Source organism: Pithys albifrons, chromosome 1, assembly GCF_047495875.1.
Source record: "Pithys albifrons albifrons isolate INPA30051 chromosome 1, PitAlb_v1, whole genome shotgun sequence".
NCBI classification, from domain to species: Eukaryota; Metazoa; Chordata; class Aves; order Passeriformes; family Thamnophilidae; genus Pithys; species Pithys albifrons.
In genome coordinates, this window is record NC_092458.1 from 105,364,929 (window position 1) to 105,383,267 (window position 18,339).

An 18,339-nucleotide genomic window follows, 5' to 3' on the forward strand; every position below is an offset into this window, starting at 1 on the left:
TTAGATATCTGAAAACAGCTGCCATAAGAAGGCTGATTTTAATTTCATTTTGATAGAGGAGGACAAGTCTGGGGGAGTAACCAAAGCATTTTCCCATAGATAGCTAGCTATTAATACAATGTCAGGCTTAAAGTATGTTTGTGATAGACTGGGTATTAGAGGAATTATCTGAACACAACATTCCCTCCTTTCTGTGTCAGCAGTCTTTTCACCCTGTGCTGGAGACTGATTGAACAAGAAAATAAAAACAGCTCAATAAGGCTATAAAACCTCTGGAGCCACAGATGTGGATGAAATATAAATTACCTGAATTGTGAATCTGTTAGATTTCTACAATGGCAATGGCCTATTTCTTTAAAAATTACCTAACTTGATGCTTCACTAGTATGACCATAGTCATAATTTAAAAAAAAACCCAAACAATTAACAATATTAAATAAATTGTTATATTTCTCTCATTTTTAATACATTAATGGAGTATTTGCCTTTGTACAATTTAAAGTATTGCAAAGTCACATTATATTGTTTTATCACATAGTTCAGAAATGGTGCTGTAAAACTTGAGTTTAGAAAATAACATGCAACTGATTTAATTAGTTTCCTATTTGCAAATTGTTTGCCAATAGAACTGAATAATCTGGCTTGTTATTTTTCATTTTACATTATTTCCTACAGTGATTGATTTCTTCACTACAGGATGTTCATGGCCTGTAAGTACTCACAACTTGCAGTACATGGTAGTAATTTGGTAGTAACAGTGGTTAATGGTCCCTCTGCTCCTGAATGGATCATGTAATTCCATCAGTTGAGTCATGTGGCATGCCAAACAAGTCCAAATTTCAAGGATCCTATCAGTTCATAGAGGAAATTAAAGTGAAAAATGAAGTTTAGGATTATGATAAAGATTAAAAAAGTATACAGCTAAGCCTGCAGAAGAAGAATGAACAAAAAGACAAGTGATAAAAGGAGGAATAAAAGTCAAAAAGTGAAGTCCATAGCTAGAGGGACGTTTGCAGTTACAGGATGTATTTGTCATTAAGAGTCACAGAAAAGGCCTGGCAGATAATGTTCGACTGAGTTGAAGAAGTGCAAAGTCCAGAGTCTGGGAAGAATAACCCGATATGCCTTTACTGGCTGAGGCTGACATGCTGATGGGAGTGTTTGATTGCTGCCTTCAGATACATAAGTGATGACTGCAGAGAAGACAGAGATGGACTCTTCTCAGAATGGCAAAGTGGAAGCCTGAGAGGCAATGAACACAAATTGCAGCAGCTGATATTCCAGTTAGATGCTGGGTGTGGTAAGCAGGCAGGAATCACCAGTCATTGTTGGCACAGTAGTTTTTCCATAGTGTATGTTTGGTCTTCTATCCTGGAGGTTTTCAGATCTTGCCTGAAACAAGGTCCTGAACAGTCTGATCTAATTTGGCTTGAGCAGGATGATCATCATAGGTTCCTTCCTGCATAAATTGCTCTGATTCTGTAACTCCTGAAGAATGGCAAGCAAGGACTTGCACTCTGTTCAAGTCTTCCCCCCAGTTTTGAAGGGTTACAAATGAAAATGGGAAATAATGGGTTCTGTTATTCTTTTACAACCAGATCAGACTTGTACACATTTAAAACAAATTAATGAAAAAGCTCACTTTTAATTACTATCAGCTTGATGTCCAGAGCTTGCTTATTATTTATGGCTACCATGACCTTGTTGCCAGCTAGAGTTGTTTAGCAAATAGGTTCATTTGTACGAGTCACAACTTTAACCTGAGACTTCTCATGCTAAGTTATGTCCTCAGCCAGAATGTAATCAATGTGTGTGAGCTATAAATGGCCACAGAACTGCTAATCCAATTAATCATTTCACTATTAGAGCATAAATTCAGAATTTAAAATGCAGTGTCATCTTTGGCAACAGTGTTTATATTTCACTGGTGATATACCATGTCAATGATACAAACAGTTAAATTATGCTAAATATAACAGAGGACTCCAAAGTCTCACAAAACTCCTCAGATCTGTGATAAAAAAGGAATAAACTGGTATTGTTTCATGCCGCATGGACAATTGCAGTGAGTTAACCTTGGCTGGCTGCCAGCTGCCCACCCAGCTACTTCCTCAATAGAGCAAGGGCGGAGTGAAAATATGGATCCAGATGAACACAGGGAGGTCACTCACTGATTACTATCACAGGTACAACACACTTGGCTTGAGGAAAAGTAGTTTAATTTGTTGCCATCCCCAAGCATTGTAGGAGGATGGGGACTGGGGGTTGTGGTCAGTCCATAACAGGTCCTCTGCGTCACTTCCTTCTCTTCGCACTCTTCCCCTGCCTCAGCTTCAATCCTGTACTTTCATAACTGCTAGATGTGGAATAAACTAACATGTATAGCTGAGTGAAGTGAATTATTTAGCGGCACCCTGAACTTGTGCAATAGAGTCAGTGTTCACAAAAGTACAGAAACTTAAAACGTTTGCAATGAAGATTATTAAAGTTATTGCTGAAAAAACAGAAATAGTTAGAGACACTACTGAGCCACACTTCAGCAATGTGCAGCACAGAAATTTAGTCTGCTCATAAGCATAGACATATATCAACACTTATATTTATATTCATATATTTATGTGTGCGTGTCATACTCAATATATACAAAAGCAATTCTTACCCTATCTAGCATGATGATGCAATGATCTCATCCATTTGCAGGATATAGTCCGAGCTTACTCTGGCTCTGAAAGGGCAATATGATTCAGCTGCCCTGAAACTGGTTTTAAAAACTTTTGAGTTTAAGTAAGTATTTTCTTATTTTTAGTAATTGGAAATATTACCATATTTATTTCATTATGTTATGATAATAAACCAAATCAAGATCCTACTACCAGGTGAAAATCTGGTTTGTATTTTATAGAGCTTTAAATCCAATCAGTTGTGTTGCAGGTCCTTTAAAATATGCAGTTCTCAAAGACTGAACAGAGAACTGTTATGTCATCTAAGAGCCTAATTTTAAGACTTCCTAATTTCTTTCTAATTTATATTATCTCAATTTCTGTCAATTTACAGATAGGTAACGCTTCTCTCTTCCAAAGATTGACTCAGAAAAGTTTTCCTTTCCTTTGACAGGCAGGAATACGGCTGGTTTGTTCAAATTCTCCAGTACCAAAAGGAGAGCTGAAGAAATTTCTACCATAAATCTGGTCTTAAGACCTCTGATCCAGAGCAAAAATCAGTAGTTCACAGAGCACAAAACATAAAATCACTTACTTTTCTGGAGCTCAAAAGTTTTGACAGATTAAATTTATAACCAAGTGTTTTGGGCTGGTTGCTACACTACCTGTTTAATTTAATAGTGCTTTATTAAAGATGCAGTACTGGCCATCCATAATGCTTTAACTTTATCGAGGACTTGCATCCCATGGCACATTTATGCCTGGCAAGAAAATACAAAGCAAGCATGCATTTCATAATGTCTTCTCTGGTTAGCGCTCCAGCTATGTGCTTAAAGAACCATGCCTTACACAGATTAAATTTCTGCTGCTGAATTACTGTTCAGTGCTGAATGCCTTGCTGAACTATGGCACATTACTAAACAACTAATTTTCCAGCATTCCCTATGTAAATAAAATTAAAGAATTTTTTTAACCAGAATAAGGAAAGAGATGGCTTTCACTGATACCCTCATAACTGCACTTGTGAAGAATCTAAAAAAGAACAAAAAAACCACAAAAAACCCAACTAAAAACTCCCAAACACCTGTATATGCAGTAAATCTGACAGTAATATTTTATATTGTCACTTAAAAATATCAAATTACAAGAAATAATGCAAATCCAGTGACCAACCTTACATTTCTGTGGTTTTGCCTGCTCTTTATCTGAGACATAATCCTCAGTGCTTCCTTTCTGGAAAAACTTTTTTTTCTTCCTATCTGTCTGTCTTGTGCATGAATATGACTCTTTGGGAATGTTGTAAAACCTATGTAAATGAAGTTTTATGGTGTAATCTGTTTATGAACATGTCCTATAAATATCTCTTCATGTGGATTATTACCCTGCTTTTCAGGCTGTGTCTTCTGTCAGTCACTATCATACAAGATTTCGAGACAGAAATGAAGCTGAAAAAATCATCTGATAATAAATATGTTCCTCTTAGTAGCTATGAGGTTTTGTTTGCTTCTCTGCTTGCAGTTTTTGTGTGTGTTTGTGTTGGACTGCTTGTACTTTCTTGGTTGTCAATCCAGGAGCTGGAACGGGGTAAGTACCCAACCTTTAGCTATTACCTTCAGGAGTTCTTCTGTAGACATTCAGACTTGGAAGCCAGTGGTGCCTCCATTGTAATTGCATTTCTTATTTCATGCCATGCTTTTAATGCTGGCAAGGGAGAAGTGGATTTTTAGGATTTGTTATATGTGTTTTCCTCCTCTCCTCCCCTGAAAATTGATGTGAACAAATTAGTGGGGTTAAAAAACCCCAGGGACTTGCATCTTATTCTGAAGCCATAGAAAATAATTTTCATGGTTTAGGCTTTGGGAGAGGTCCCTGAAATGCAATACAAACTGTAAAGCTTTGGTCATTCAGGCATATTCATCAACTAGAGAAGTTAATAGGGAAACTCATGAATTTTTCCTTTTGTTCTCCATGTATAAGGTTTGAATGAGAAGACATTGATAACCTTTTGAAGTCCTTAGGTGTTCCCTAACTCTTGGAATATGTTCAATTCTATTTTAAAAGATATTTTGAATGCCCATCTTTTGGAATCTTTTCAATTTTATTAAAAATAAATATATTGTAAAATAATTTCTTAGTTTGAGAGAGATTCTGCATAGACGGTCAGCTACCAGCATTATGCATAAATATCATACAGTCATTCTTTAGCCAATGCTCAGAGTGTGATAGAATAAAGTTACTGATACTCAGAGTAAACTAAATTGAAATCTCGATGTATGATGTTTTTCAAATGGGACTAAAGTTTTGCGTAACAGATCTTGTGTATATACATTAAGTGTGTCCCAGTAAGGCCACACCTGCAGTACTGTGTCCAGTTCAGGGCTCCATAGCCCAGGAGAGATCGGGAGCTGCTGGAGAGACTATCATAATGATCTCAATACTCGAAAAAAAATCTGCTACCTTGAAGTTTTTGTTGCTTTCCTTAACCGAAAGTTCATTGTATTTCATACTGAAGCTCATGAGGACTAAAGTTTCTGTATGTATTAAAAAACACCAAAAACTGTTTTGCAAGAATATCATGTTCATTCCTCTAGTTGCTATTGTTGCTCTTTCCAGATTTTAAAATTTGTTCCCCATAATGACTCTCTTACCCTCTTTCCAAAATGCTGTCCCACTCCAGTAAAATAAGACAGTGTATCTAGAGCCAGGCTTTAAATTAATGATTTTGGGTTTAGCTGAATAGGCAAAAATGTATTCACATATAAATAATAAGACATTTTAAAAAATATTTGACTATTTAGAAACATTTGTTTAAACAGATCTTCAACTGTTGTAAGGATAAAAGGCCTTCAAAGAAGCTCACAGCAGTCTGCTGTTACTAGTTGATATTAAATTGGTGTCACTATGCTGTGCCTTCCACCAAAAGCACTTCATTGCAGTATTTATTACTTATGTGCTTTTGTCTGAAACTTTTTTAGGGTGTTAATGCCTTAAAACAACCTAAAAATACCACTGGAACTATAACTGGTAAGCAAAAGGCATTTCCTGTCAGTCAGCCACATTAATACAGGTCATTTCTGAAAATTTCTAGTATGTTACATAGGGAGGAAATCTTTTTATTGTGTAATCAATTGCTTTATATATACATCATATGCTGTAATATATTAAAAACTAGATTAACTTTGCAGTAAGGACCAATGATCTAGTTTCCTTATAAATCCTCACAGAATTTCAGGTATGTTCTGGTAAGAAAGTTTGGGTCAAAAATGTTTCATCTTGTCTGACATGGGTGTTTCCAGTGCTGTCACCAAAACCAGCATACACATATAACAAGTGCACAGTGCTAATACTGAAAGTGTGAAATAGGAATTGTACTGGTTTAAAGGTAAGCTGTCAGTACAAATGAACACGACACAAAAGAGATTATAAATCAGAGATACAATTTAATAAAAATATTATAATAAATGCAATGATACAAAGAGAAATTGGTTTTAACCCACACAACCCAGAAGTATAACCCAGGGCACAAACAGAATGGTGTTCTTTAGCCCCTGTGCTGAGCCTCACATGATTCCCCCAAGTCCAAAGTAAAAAGGAAGGAAAGAAAAAACAAAAACACCCTGTTGGTTCAGATGATGGTCACAGTCTGGTCAAGAGTGGTGTTCTAGTCCTGTCAAGGTTCTGGTCCTCCTTTGGATCCAACGAGTAGTCCCAGAGGTCTTCAAATCCCAAGATTATATACGCTCATGTCCAGGAGTGAACATCCAGTACCTCCCCCAGGGCGGGGAGTTCCACAGTGGGTGATCTGACTCTGTGGGTCATGGGGTGTTTTGGAATTGTTGATGGCCCATTAGCAGACACACCCCCTCAGGCTGGGTGTGAAGGTGTCAATGACTCCCCGGAGGGGCATTATCACAGCTCCTGTCTCACAGGCTTCTATAACACCCAGGTTGTAGCCTGAGGGGTCAGGTGTGCCCCGGGCAGCTGCTGCAAATGGTCCATTGTTAAGAGTTCATGAGAAATGAGTAGAGGATGTAGAATACATAGCCTTGGTCACACCCATACAGTGATAAACTGGTCCCACTTGCTGAACTAGGACATAATTTACAATATTTTTTAGGACAGCACACATAAAATCCTCATAATTCCCTGTTATCCTCCCATGTATTTTTGGTCTTTTTGTTAGACATAACTGGACATACTATTATCCCCTTTATCCATTCAGAGTGTTGCTGGAAAACAGCATTAATGGTAATGAGAACCAAGGACAAACAACTTGCAAAAACAAGAGGTTTACAGTTGAAACTATTTTAAACACTGAATAATGTCTATTACTTTTTTGAAAACAACACTAGGCAAAACATATCTGATTGCAAAGCAAAACAAAAATCTAGAAGTTATTGTATTGATGATCTGTGTGGAATAAAATCTAAAGGAACTTTTTGTCATTTATTTCCATATCATTCAAAACACTGAATTTTATTTTTAATTATCTAGCTGAAGCAGATATGAATACTCATATCTACACGGGAGTATTTAAAATAATCTCTGGAACATCATTCATTCCTGCTTTGCAGAACAGTTCATCAACTGATTTCAAAGTCCTCGCCTTTGATGTTGAACAATTGGTAAGAACCTATTAGTCTCTGGTTAATTCAAGTATCTGTAGGTGCATTAATAGCCTAACATGACCTGCTGTTGATAACTTTTTTTCTCTCTCCAAAGTTATTTCAGGTTCCAAGCCTGGTCAGAACTCTGTATATTCCTTATCTCTGAAAATCAGTGAATCATCAAAGTAAAACTTCATTTCTATGGCCTAGAAAAAATGATTTAGTATTGAGTGTATTTTTAATTACTGTATTGATTCAAGATTTCTCTCTTTCATATAGATACAAATGGTCTTTCAAGAAAGTGATCTGAAGAACAAATTTGAGAGATGTGAAATTTCCCAGTTCAAGTAGGTACAGCTTAATTAATCTTTGAAAATACATCAAAAGTCCGTGCTTAGCTGTTTCTCTCAGGAGCACTTACCAATACCTTGCTTTTCAAGAGATCCTTGGAAACATTCTATATTATTCCTTCCACATCTTACATCTTCCAAGCACTACTCTGCAAAGTTTGACAGCAATATGTTTCTTTGGGCAAACTTCCTTCTCAGTCTGGTATATGTCCATGCCTTGACCAAACCAGTAAGGCTGAGCCCTAAGACCCACTCACAAAAATTCTCTATTTTTAAACCCCACTAAATTATTTTTTTCACAAGGTGCTGTGTTTGCAGGGTTGCTTTTCCTTGTCATTTAGAAGGAATTTCAGGGTAGAGATCTGCTGGCATAAGCTGAGATGTATGGAAATACACTAATATGTCCATGGATGCACATAACTCGTTCCTGAGGCTGTTAGCAAGTGAGGCTGTCACTTGACACCAGGCAAAGCTACACCCTGAGCATCCTAAATATTCCATAAAATATGTACTGTAAGACCTGCATCATTTAGTAAAGCTTGTTTGATCTCATTTTCAATATCCTGTTATGTTGGTTGTCCTACTGAAGGCAAACAGAAAAAATGGTCCCATATATGCACTGAGGTCTGAAGTGTTATTTCTATCTGCACTATTCTTAATAAGGTCCTGGTTCAGCAAAACACATGTAATACTGTCTCCCATTATTAAACAGTTTCAGAACATTCTTTTATCCTATCCAAATTATAAAAACAAGGGGAAACATGATTTTGTATTTTGGGATTTTCATTGTTTTGCATTTTTTTTCTGCAGAAAATGGGAAGATGCCCTGGAAAGATTCCAGAAGTCAGAGACTGGGTAATTGCATATGACAAAATTTACTTAAAATATGGGCAAGAGACAATGACGCTATTGATTTAGACAGTCCTGTGGAGATTGAGTAGACGCAAAAAACCAACCAACCAAAAAAAAACAAAACACCAAATGTTAGAGATTGCATAAGGCTCTTTAAAGAGAATGAAGCTTCATATATTTCCTTCAAAAACGTCCTTTTTACGAATAGAAAAAAAAAAAAAGTAATAGTTCCAGAGACTGTCGATTTCTAAACAGAAATGGAAAAGTGACAGTGAAGTAGTTAAGAAACTACCTGGAAGGGAAAGGATATCAGTTTGTGCTGAGCTTGCACGAGGAATGCTTCTTTAACTGGGGAACAGAACTCATGCTATTACTAGAAACTCAAGTTTTAGATAAAGGTCTGATGACACACTGTCATAGGAAGAACAAAACAGAGGACAAAAGATTAATGTTCTAGCAGAACTGAAAGATCTTGAGAAATTACTGATATAAGTGTTTATAAGTGATATCAGTGTTTTCTGTAAATAGATAAAGTTGATAAATATATAGAGGAGATAATTTCTTTGAATGACCATGTTTGGAAAAAAAAGTAGTATATTAACCAATGGTGAATACCTGTAAGTAATGTGAAGCAGATTTGCATTAGAGCAATCTTGTGATTGGAATAGTGAGGATATAATCCTCTTTAGCTAGAAAGGTGGAGTATAATCACTTCATGAAGGATTTTATAGCATTAAGGGTTTGGACTACACAGAAGTAGGAGTAGGCCACTTCCAGGGTTTTGTTCTTGTGAAGGTAGATCCAGTCAGCACAATTTGTTTTCTGCACATAGAAAGGGAATAAAAATTGGGCATAAAAAATGAATACATCTCTGAGCTGGTTGCTCAAAGTTGTCTTTGGTAGTGATGGGTTTTCAGTTTTCTCATTTAGTCAATTTGGATGCCTTTTTTAGTAGAAGACTAGTTATGCTGAAGAGCAGCTTATTTTTTCCATCAACTAAAATGGAAATCTAGATATCTGTACTGTAAATATCTGTGTTTGACAAAACCAATTCCACTCCTGTATCTTGACACAAGAATCACAGAATCACAGAAAATTTGATGTTAGTGAAAGTTAGATATGGCTTTCAAGACAATCAGTAAGGATCTGCCTTCATTTCTGCTTTGAGTAATACTTTGTCTCAGAAATTATTTTCTTTTCATTTAAGAAGTGTTTACCCCCTTAGTCAATCTGCTTGTTATTTCACCCTTGAAACTCCACTGAGTCACAAGCATAGCCATAAAAGCTTTTGTTTGCTCAGCATGGCCTAGAGGTTATCAGAAATATGCAAGAAGGGAAGTTTTTCCACATATTGCAAACTACAAACTATGCTCAGCAAAATGGCAGATTAATCACTCCTTACAAGGAGCACTCCTGAGCCAGTTGCAAATGAGTAGTGTAAGTGCTTGACAATAAAAATGTTTGCACCTAAATTTAAGTAAAAGGAGGAAAAGTTTATCTTTGGCAAGTATCATACTTCAACATTACTTTACTCTAGCTACAAATGTAAAACTTCATTATAGTGTCTAGAAGGGATGACAGGGAAACAGAAAACACTGGATAAAATTCAGGGCCCATAGAAGTCAAATACAGTTTAACTACAATTTGAAAATATCTGTTCTCAGCCATTACTGTTTCCTTGTGAGAATCCAGGAAATCACACAGCAGATCCTCACAAATGCAGAATCCACAAATGGTCTTTGCTTTATAGAAGTGATCGCTTTTGTGACATGAACATATTATACAATTTTCCTAATACTTCAGGTTCACCATCAATATTTTAGGGCTAAACTAGGAGACCCCTTTGCATGACAATAAACCTACTTCTTTATTTTTCTTCAAATTCAGCTCAGTTGCAGCAATTGATATAAATGTTGTTTTGTTTTGTTTTGTTTTACCCCACAGTGAAAATAAGTGTAGATAAAAGAACAAAGTTTCTCGGAGGTTCCAACCTACCTGATAATTGAGCTGTTTCTTTATGTGTCATCTTTGCCAGTCAGTACTTAAAGACAATCTGACTTTACAAGTGAAATCAGTGTTAGAATGAAATATTTTCTAGATGAGAAGTCATATAGCAGATTTATTTCGTGAGCTAGAATAACTAATGAGCCTCTCTGTTTTGTATTGCTAGTGTTGTTGTGATCTTCACACTTTATTTTACCCAGATGGTAACAGTTGAGAAAGTAAAAAATGAGCTGGTTTTGGGTGTCAACGCAAGTAACCCTAATCCTACCCAGACTTTGAAAATTGATGTTAACAGCATTCAAGTCACAGGTAATGCTAGTAAGTTTTTGGTTTTTTTTACTCGATAAATCCTTGAGAACAAAAAGGAATATGAATGAATACTTTTGCTTCCAGACAGCAAAGGGACTGTTACTTTTGCTCTTGGGTGTCCTCATTTCCTGTTACAGAAGTTGCAGTAGCAGCTAAAAGAAACATTTATAACTTTTTCTACTAGAAATTACTAGCCAGCATCGTGTACATTCATTAAGGAGGGAATAAAGGACAAAGCAGTGATTTCCTGATGAAAACCACTCAATTTCTTCTCTTTTATGCAGTATAATACTTATAATTTTGTTAGCCCTGAAATTAAAGCAGTTAAGGCCCAACTATGTTGTTTCATAAGTAAATGCAATGTAGTTATAGTTTTGTTTTACTAATGAATGAGCGAAGGACTCAGAGAGACTGAAGATTCATTTATTGAAAAGGTGTCAGTAAGAATAAGAAACAAAATACTGAACATGGCTTCTGGAGAAGTGCATCCAGGGAACTGGCTTCATGTTTCTGTAAAACTTAGGTAAACTGTAGGTGGAAAAAATAAAAGTAATAGGGCTTTAAAGACTAGGTAGTTTAAATTCTGTAAATATACAAATATAGTTGCTTTATGTAAGGACTAGAAAAATTATCAAAGTCTAAGTGGAAGCCCATTAAGATCATTGGGAATCTTATCTTATTTTTACCTCAATAAAGTTTTGAAACAGACCACTGAGGATGAGGATAAAAAACAATTCAAATCCTTTGAAGTGCAAGTTGATTAGCTGACATTTGAAGGAAGACCTGCTGGATTTACTATTAAGTAGCAACTGAGTGCTTTAAGAAGAGTTTGAACCTGGTGTGTCTCTTACTCTATTCTAAGAGGTGCATTTTTTGTTAAGTACTTCAGCTATTAAAAGGCTAAATTCAGTCTTTAACTCTCTTTACTATTGCATCACATATAAGAAGTTATCCTAAATAACTGCACAGCACTGTGGAAAGTGATTGCTCATTATACTTCAAAAATTCCGCCAAAGAAAATAATAAAGAGCTTTTTAAAAGATTCTATATCCATTGATGAACTATGAAGTAGTCAAACGTTTACTGGTGTGGTTCATTAAGATGACTGTTTTCACATATCACCTGTCCATTCCATCAGGAATGCTTCAATAAAATAATTGTAACTAATTAACAATCATAATCATATGTGTCACTTTTGCATCATGTATCTCAATATGTTCTGCAAGATAAATCTTTTCCTATTTTGGAGGGAGAGAACTATAACACAGGTGTGACTCCTGAAATTGGTTTTCACAGTGATTGAAAGCAACTTCTTTAAACTATCTCAGGTTAATTTTACCTCATTTATCTATTCTAAATATTGTTCTATAAGACACAGGTGCTGTGAAATTCTCTATAAAATAAAAATTCTCAAGACAAAGATTTCCCAGATGAAGATATTTTATATGCAATACAATGAATAGGGATTGGGGATTCAAAGGAATTGCAGTGGTTACGAAAACTCGTAACCTCAACTCACTTTCAGGACATTCCTTCTTAGGAGAATCATAGAGTTTGAAACAAGACTGTGAACAGGGTGAGATAAGCAAAAGAAATGATAGAGGACACTGCTAGTGATTCAATGAGAAATAGTCACAGATGATTTTTTTCGTCTAACTTTTATTTCTGTCATATCACAGTAGATACTGTGCTATAAGACTTTGTAATGAACTTTCTTTCTTCCAGTAGCTGATGAAAATCTTACCACAACGGCGCCTTTAACTTCATCAGGTCAGTATCTTTAATAAAGCAGGAAGTACTTTTCATTGCCAATACGGCATGAAGGAATATAAGACTTGCTGTTCAGCTAGTATAATTTAGTAAATCTGCCTTGGATATAGTTGGGGCTTGACTGCCAGGGTCCTTTCAGTGATAATTTGCTGCCTTTGCTGTTTCTGACAATTTGGGAAAACAGTGAGTGTCTGAAGAGTGTAGAAAATCTCCAGGAGCTTAATTAGGGGATCAAATCAAAAGCTGAGTCTCCATCAACCAGCTGAGTCACAAGCTGAAGTTTTCTCTGATACAGGCAGGTAGATAAGGCTGGGGAGTCCTACTCTCATGCTGTGGTTGCTGACTTAGTGAGCAATGTTGATTGACAGACTTTCCTTACACTATCACTGGAAGTCCTGTGATGATAAGGTATGAAGCAGACAAAACTCCCTGGTCTCATGAATTCACTGAGCACAAACCTGACAAAAGTCAGCCAGACACCTGAATAATACAGAAAGTGCTTTGTAGCACTGGGCCAGGTAGAAGTGTCACATACAAACTGCGTACAAATTATCACATAGAAATTCTCCCAGGCAGGATACCAGACCAGGAGCTTTGTGCAGTTTACATGAGCTAAAGAAATGTACCTATGAATATAGGAGACAAGTAGTTATTGATAGCCAAATTACAGCCAGAGTACTGAAAAAGATATTGTTAGTCTAATTAAAGGCCTACTATCATGTACAGTCCAAAGTGTACAATTACTAGTTTATTCCCAAAGATACAGTTTAAACAGCTTCTAATGTACAACCTTTCTTCTATCTATACCTTCCTCTGGTATGCTATCTCAATGCTCCCCTCAGTCTGAAGTTCAGTGCTGCTAATCACCCTCAAGAAGAAATTGGGAGGTAGGGGGAGGTGCCAGAGGAAGGGACTAGGGAGTTGTCAGCACCCCAGGCTGGAATGTCAGTAATAGTCCTGCTATGGATTTCTTCCCTCTTGTCCTGGTGTCTGCTTGAGCACATTTTTGTGTATTTCTTAATGTTGTCTGCTTCCTTGTTCTTTCTGTTTTGGTCGAAATGCCATAATATACCCAGGTTTTATCATATGTGATATGATCATATGCTGGATCCTTGAATTATATTTCTGTTGTCCCTAAGGCCACACTTATCCATCTCACATGCTACTTTAGCAGCATTGCGTACAAACAGATCATTTGTGATTTGTGTTTATACCACTGAAGCCTCTGTCATAGTCCTGTGTTTTCCTTTATGGCTTTTGCTGTCAACTTGTGAATGCATTTTAGGGAATGTCTATAACAACACCATTTTTTTTTCTTCAAGACATAGCTTCCTGATAATTGTTTTATTAGAATTTCTTGCTCATGCATGCATCCATCCATATTTTAAGTCTTTGAATGTTTAATTTCTTCCAAAACAATATCCTGTAGTAAATGTATAGACAGATACATAGGTAGATAGATATAACACCTTCACTGCTGTGAAGATATGAATTAAACTTTCTATTGTGAATGTAGCTGTATGAGAACAGTCCATCCAGCTGCATCCCTCCTGCTCTCCTCTCCCTCTTCCAGAGGAACTCTGTCCTCAAATTAGCTGACACAGAATGCTCCATAGTCCACTTAATACAGAATGGCCCAGCTGTACTTAACAGTGTTTGTTGGGTAAGTATGTTTTGATAGCAAATTGATAGAGAATCCTCATGCAAGTTTGTGCACTAGTAGGTTTGGATGAGCAGGAACATGTAACAAAAGTAAATCTGGGATGGCCAACAATTGGCAACTTCGCCCCACAAAACTGATAGATGATGAACGGTAGAGAAGGCCTTACTGCATCTCACTTTATTCCCTCTGGCCCTTCATCTCATAAACTGAGGTACAGGATCCATTAACTGTACTGACATGGGGATTTGTTTTTATCTGAAGACATTATCATCCTACTCACATATTTGAGCTTTAATTTAGAAAGTAAAAGTAGTAAACAGGGTTACTAATGCAAATTCAAAGAGGAAAAGAAAGTGAAACTATTTGGGAAGTGGAGACACCAGGTGCGTCCCCAGTGATAGTTATTTACAGCACCACTAAGTGGAAGTTCTTTTGGAGCAATCACAAATATGCATTCGATTCTTCCAGACTATTTTGCAGTTTACTATCGCTAATACATATCTACTTAGCACCAAGGCATTTGTTCATGTGTAAGTATGTGCCACACAGGTATGTGTGTATGCCTGTGTGTAAGTAGAGAGAGGTTTGAGGCTCCCAATTGATTTGTTGAGCAATGCTATTTGTAAGAAAATGTACATATACATTTTAACTAATGTTAAAGTTGTCATAACATGTCTTGTTTCAGTAGATCCCACGAGTCCAATTACAAGTTCCCTGGCATCAACTTCAGGTCAGAACTTTTACATACCAAGGAAAGACAAGAAAACATTGCTCTTATTTTAATTGGGGAGGGGGGAGAGTTTTCTGAAGTTGAAATTGTTGAAAAGTATGTGACTAGAGATAAAAGATTGAAATTTAAAATACAGTTGGGTTCCACATAATTTTTTCTTATGTTTATTGTGGCTTGACCTTCAGGACCAAGTCACTCAAGCTGGCATTACCTTATCATTATATCCACTGGGGTCTGGGGATACAGAAGATAATGCAGGCATAAAAGCAGATGAACTGCCACTTAATTCTGCTCAAGAAACTGCAGGGATGCTCCCAGAGAACAAGGAGTTCTAATCCCTGTCTTTGTCCAGGTGCAGGAAAACTCACCACAAGCGAGTCCTCAACCACTCTTGGTAAGTAACTGTGTGGGGAGAAGGGAGGTTACGTGGAACAGTCTGGGATTGTAGAATTACACTGCTTGTGAACAGACTCTTCTCACACTATTCAATCCTTTCATTCCATTCCCCCAAATGCAGGATATGCAGGTTTACCTTTGATCAAGGAGGTCTCTTCAAAAAGAAGGGAATTCAAAGAATGTGTATTCTACAAAAAAATGCTATATGGGTTGTGTATGTTAATGTATATAGTAACATTCATACCGAATGCTCTTTTTTTTCTATTATTTATTGACCTTTTTGAAGAAAAAAAAAACAACAACAAAACCTGTTAGCAAACTTTCACATGACTTTCAATGGACGGAAAGCCAACGCTTGAATTTTTGAAAATGTCCTCTAGCTTTATAACATGGTGACATATACATGACATCTATCAGCATTCTAATGTATTTAGTCTTACCTGTTTACTGCTCTTATTACTTGGGTATAGCAATTACATTGCAATTTAGGGTAAATTTCCGTATAAGAAAGAAGTCAAAGTGGTTTAGTAGGAAACGCTGATTTCTTTCAATCCAGGAGGTGGCAGTGTTGTTTAGTTTTCTGAGTTGAATAAACCCTGAATTGATCATGATGTATGTAAACAATGTTTTCTTGCATGTTCAACTTGTGCAAAACATTTTCCTATGCTATGGTTGGATTTTTTTTTTGTTCTGGGTCTAGAATGCACCGTTTTGTCTCTGCTTATCTGTGGAAATTCATTTGTTGGCACTGTATCACCTCCAACACCTGGCTAGAGCTTGTTTGGTTCATTGCAATTATCAACTGGAAGCAAAATGGCAACTTTTTCAGCTTTATGAGATTTGCACTGATAACACTGAAGAGTGCTTTTGCAAAACACTCAATGTTTTGAAGTTCTATAATACATCCAAACTAATTTCATTCTTTGCCACTTGCACTGATACAGAAGGCAATATCATACAGGCATTTACTTAATCTGATTCCAGAACTAACAGTTCTGATCACAGAACTAACAGTTTTACAAAAAAAAAAAAAGAAAAAGAGGGAAAAAAAGCAGTAATAATGTTTTTTACAAATTATTATTTTTCCTTCTTCATAAGAAGTTTTGACTTTTTTTTGTAAGCATTTACTGAAGTAAAGAAAGAGTGTAAGTAGTTCTAGATAAATAGTTTACATGGAATTTAATGCAATTTAAAAAATTCTAAAATTATTAGTTACCCAAAGGTATTTTTTCTTATTGTTCACTTTAAGACCTACTTGAATTCTATAGATGCCTAAGACTAAAACTATCTAAAGACTGAAAGAGCATGTTTGAAGCAGATGAACAGTTGTGTTCTATGAAAACACTGTTAGTGAAATCCACAATTTAAAGGATCTGCCCATGTTTGTTTACTCCCCCCTTTCCTTCCCCTGCCCCCCTCCTCCTCCCGAGAAATTTGATCTTAAATTAATAATTCAATTTGCAAATCTGAAAACAATAGAGTTTCTGGTAATTTCAAAATCTGATCTTAAAGGGTCTTATTTTTAAGATGTGATGGTTAAAAAATTACATTCTGTAGGATGATAAAGTGCTGCATTGTGATGTGAAGTTAAAGAAATTAAATTGTATTTAACCAAGCCCAGAGATTTTTCAGTGTTATTTACACCAATGCACAGTTTTCTTATGTTATTCAATCATAAGAAATAAGAAAATGTAATTTATTATATTGTGTAAGGTAGTTTATTTGTCTAGAGAAAGGAGATGGGAATTCATGGAAATTTTCTTCCAGCCCTACTTCGAGTTTATTTTCAAAAAATATTTCACTTCTGAGAACTTCCTCCATTCTGTGCCAAAATTATCTTTTTAGTATGTGATGTTTTATTCCAGGTTTCTAAAAATGCAGTTTTGTAAAACATAATAGAGTGGTTGATTAGATTTGTGGTAAAGCAACCTTGGGTAAGTCAATTTTCCTTTGTAGTGAAACTGCATTACTGCTGTGCTGTTATTGCTCTCATCTTTATTATTCCAGCTGAGTGTTTGCCACCTGCTGAACTCTGTGATGATGCTGTAACCTGCATTAACCAAGACTTGTTTTGTGATGGAGTCTTGAACTGCCCGGATGGTTCAGATGAATCTGAAAAAAGATGTGGTAAGAGTGTAAACCCCTGTAAATCAGTTTCTTTAAACATACTTAAAACTGTCAGTAGTTTGTAAATAGTTTATTGACAATAAACTGCACAGGAAAGTTGAAATAATTTCTACTAAAAACAGTAACAAGAGTGATTATTATAGCTTGTAAATGGAGAAAATTTTGTATAAAATTCTTATTAATAAAGAATATGTGCAATAAATAAATAATTAAATATTACAATCTGGTAATATAAATATAAAATTATGGGATTTGCTGTTTACTAGATAAATATTAACAGCATAAATAAATAACATGTAAATTATAAAATAATATATAAATTTTATATGTTGTATACAGTAATATCAAATAATGATCTTTCCAAATAAATTAAAGCTATGACCCCGTACAGATGTAAATTCACATTACAGTGTTTCAGAAACCACCAGATCACATCTTGGAGTCAGAAGAAAAGTTTCTCCTTTGATTCCAGAATTAAAAGCCTCATCATAGAAAACATTATAAATAGCTTTTTCCCAGATTATTTTGTCCCCTCAGATAAATTAGTACTGTACATCCAGACACCAGAGGGGCAGGGGATATGAGGTGGGCAGTGGCAGCGTTTTGCAGCCAGGCCAGGTGAGTGTGAATGGAGCCCTGGCAGGAGCTTGAGCTGTGTTGGCCACCTCACTACCCTGAGTGCTAGGGAGTGGCAAGTATGTATGCATGTCTGTATGACTGATGCAAATATTTGAGTTGCTGGCACCCCAGTGAGAGATGTGAAAATCTGGGCAACTGGTCCTAGGTGTCCTTGCTTAAGCAAGGGGTTGGACCAGGTGACCTCCAGAGATGCCATTAAACCTCCAGTCTTCTGTGACCATATGAAACTCTT

At 36.1% G+C, this 18,339-nt stretch overlaps 1 protein-coding gene across 8 annotated transcripts in view; it reads left to right on the forward strand.

Annotated features, from left to right (window-relative positions):
* Positions 1-665: 665 nt before the first annotated feature.
* The window catches only part of TMPRSS15 (transmembrane serine protease 15), a 55,960-nt gene continuing 38,286 nt past the window's right edge, over positions 666-18,339 (forward strand). For 2 of the 8 annotated variants that reach the window (XM_071572783.1, XM_071572764.1), the window contains exons 1-9: positions 3,406-4,244; positions 7,155-7,285; positions 7,547-7,614; positions 8,428-8,472; positions 10,640-10,782; positions 12,508-12,552; positions 14,901-14,945; positions 15,298-15,339; positions 17,349-17,468. In XM_071572783.1, coding sequence (XP_071428884.1) covers positions 3,935-4,244; positions 7,155-7,285; positions 7,547-7,614; positions 8,428-8,472; positions 10,640-10,782; positions 12,508-12,552; positions 14,901-14,945; positions 15,298-15,339; positions 17,349-17,468 — 949 coding nt within the window. In that variant the 5' untranslated portion in view covers positions 3,406-3,934. Of the gene's footprint in view, positions 711-3,405; positions 4,245-7,154; positions 7,286-7,382; positions 7,453-7,546; positions 7,615-8,427; positions 8,473-10,639; positions 10,783-12,507; positions 12,553-14,900; positions 14,946-15,297; positions 15,340-17,348; positions 17,469-18,339 lie in introns of those variants that run through there. The other 6 variants (XM_071572819.1, XM_071572801.1, XM_071572791.1 and 3 more) reach the window with 6 other exon arrangements.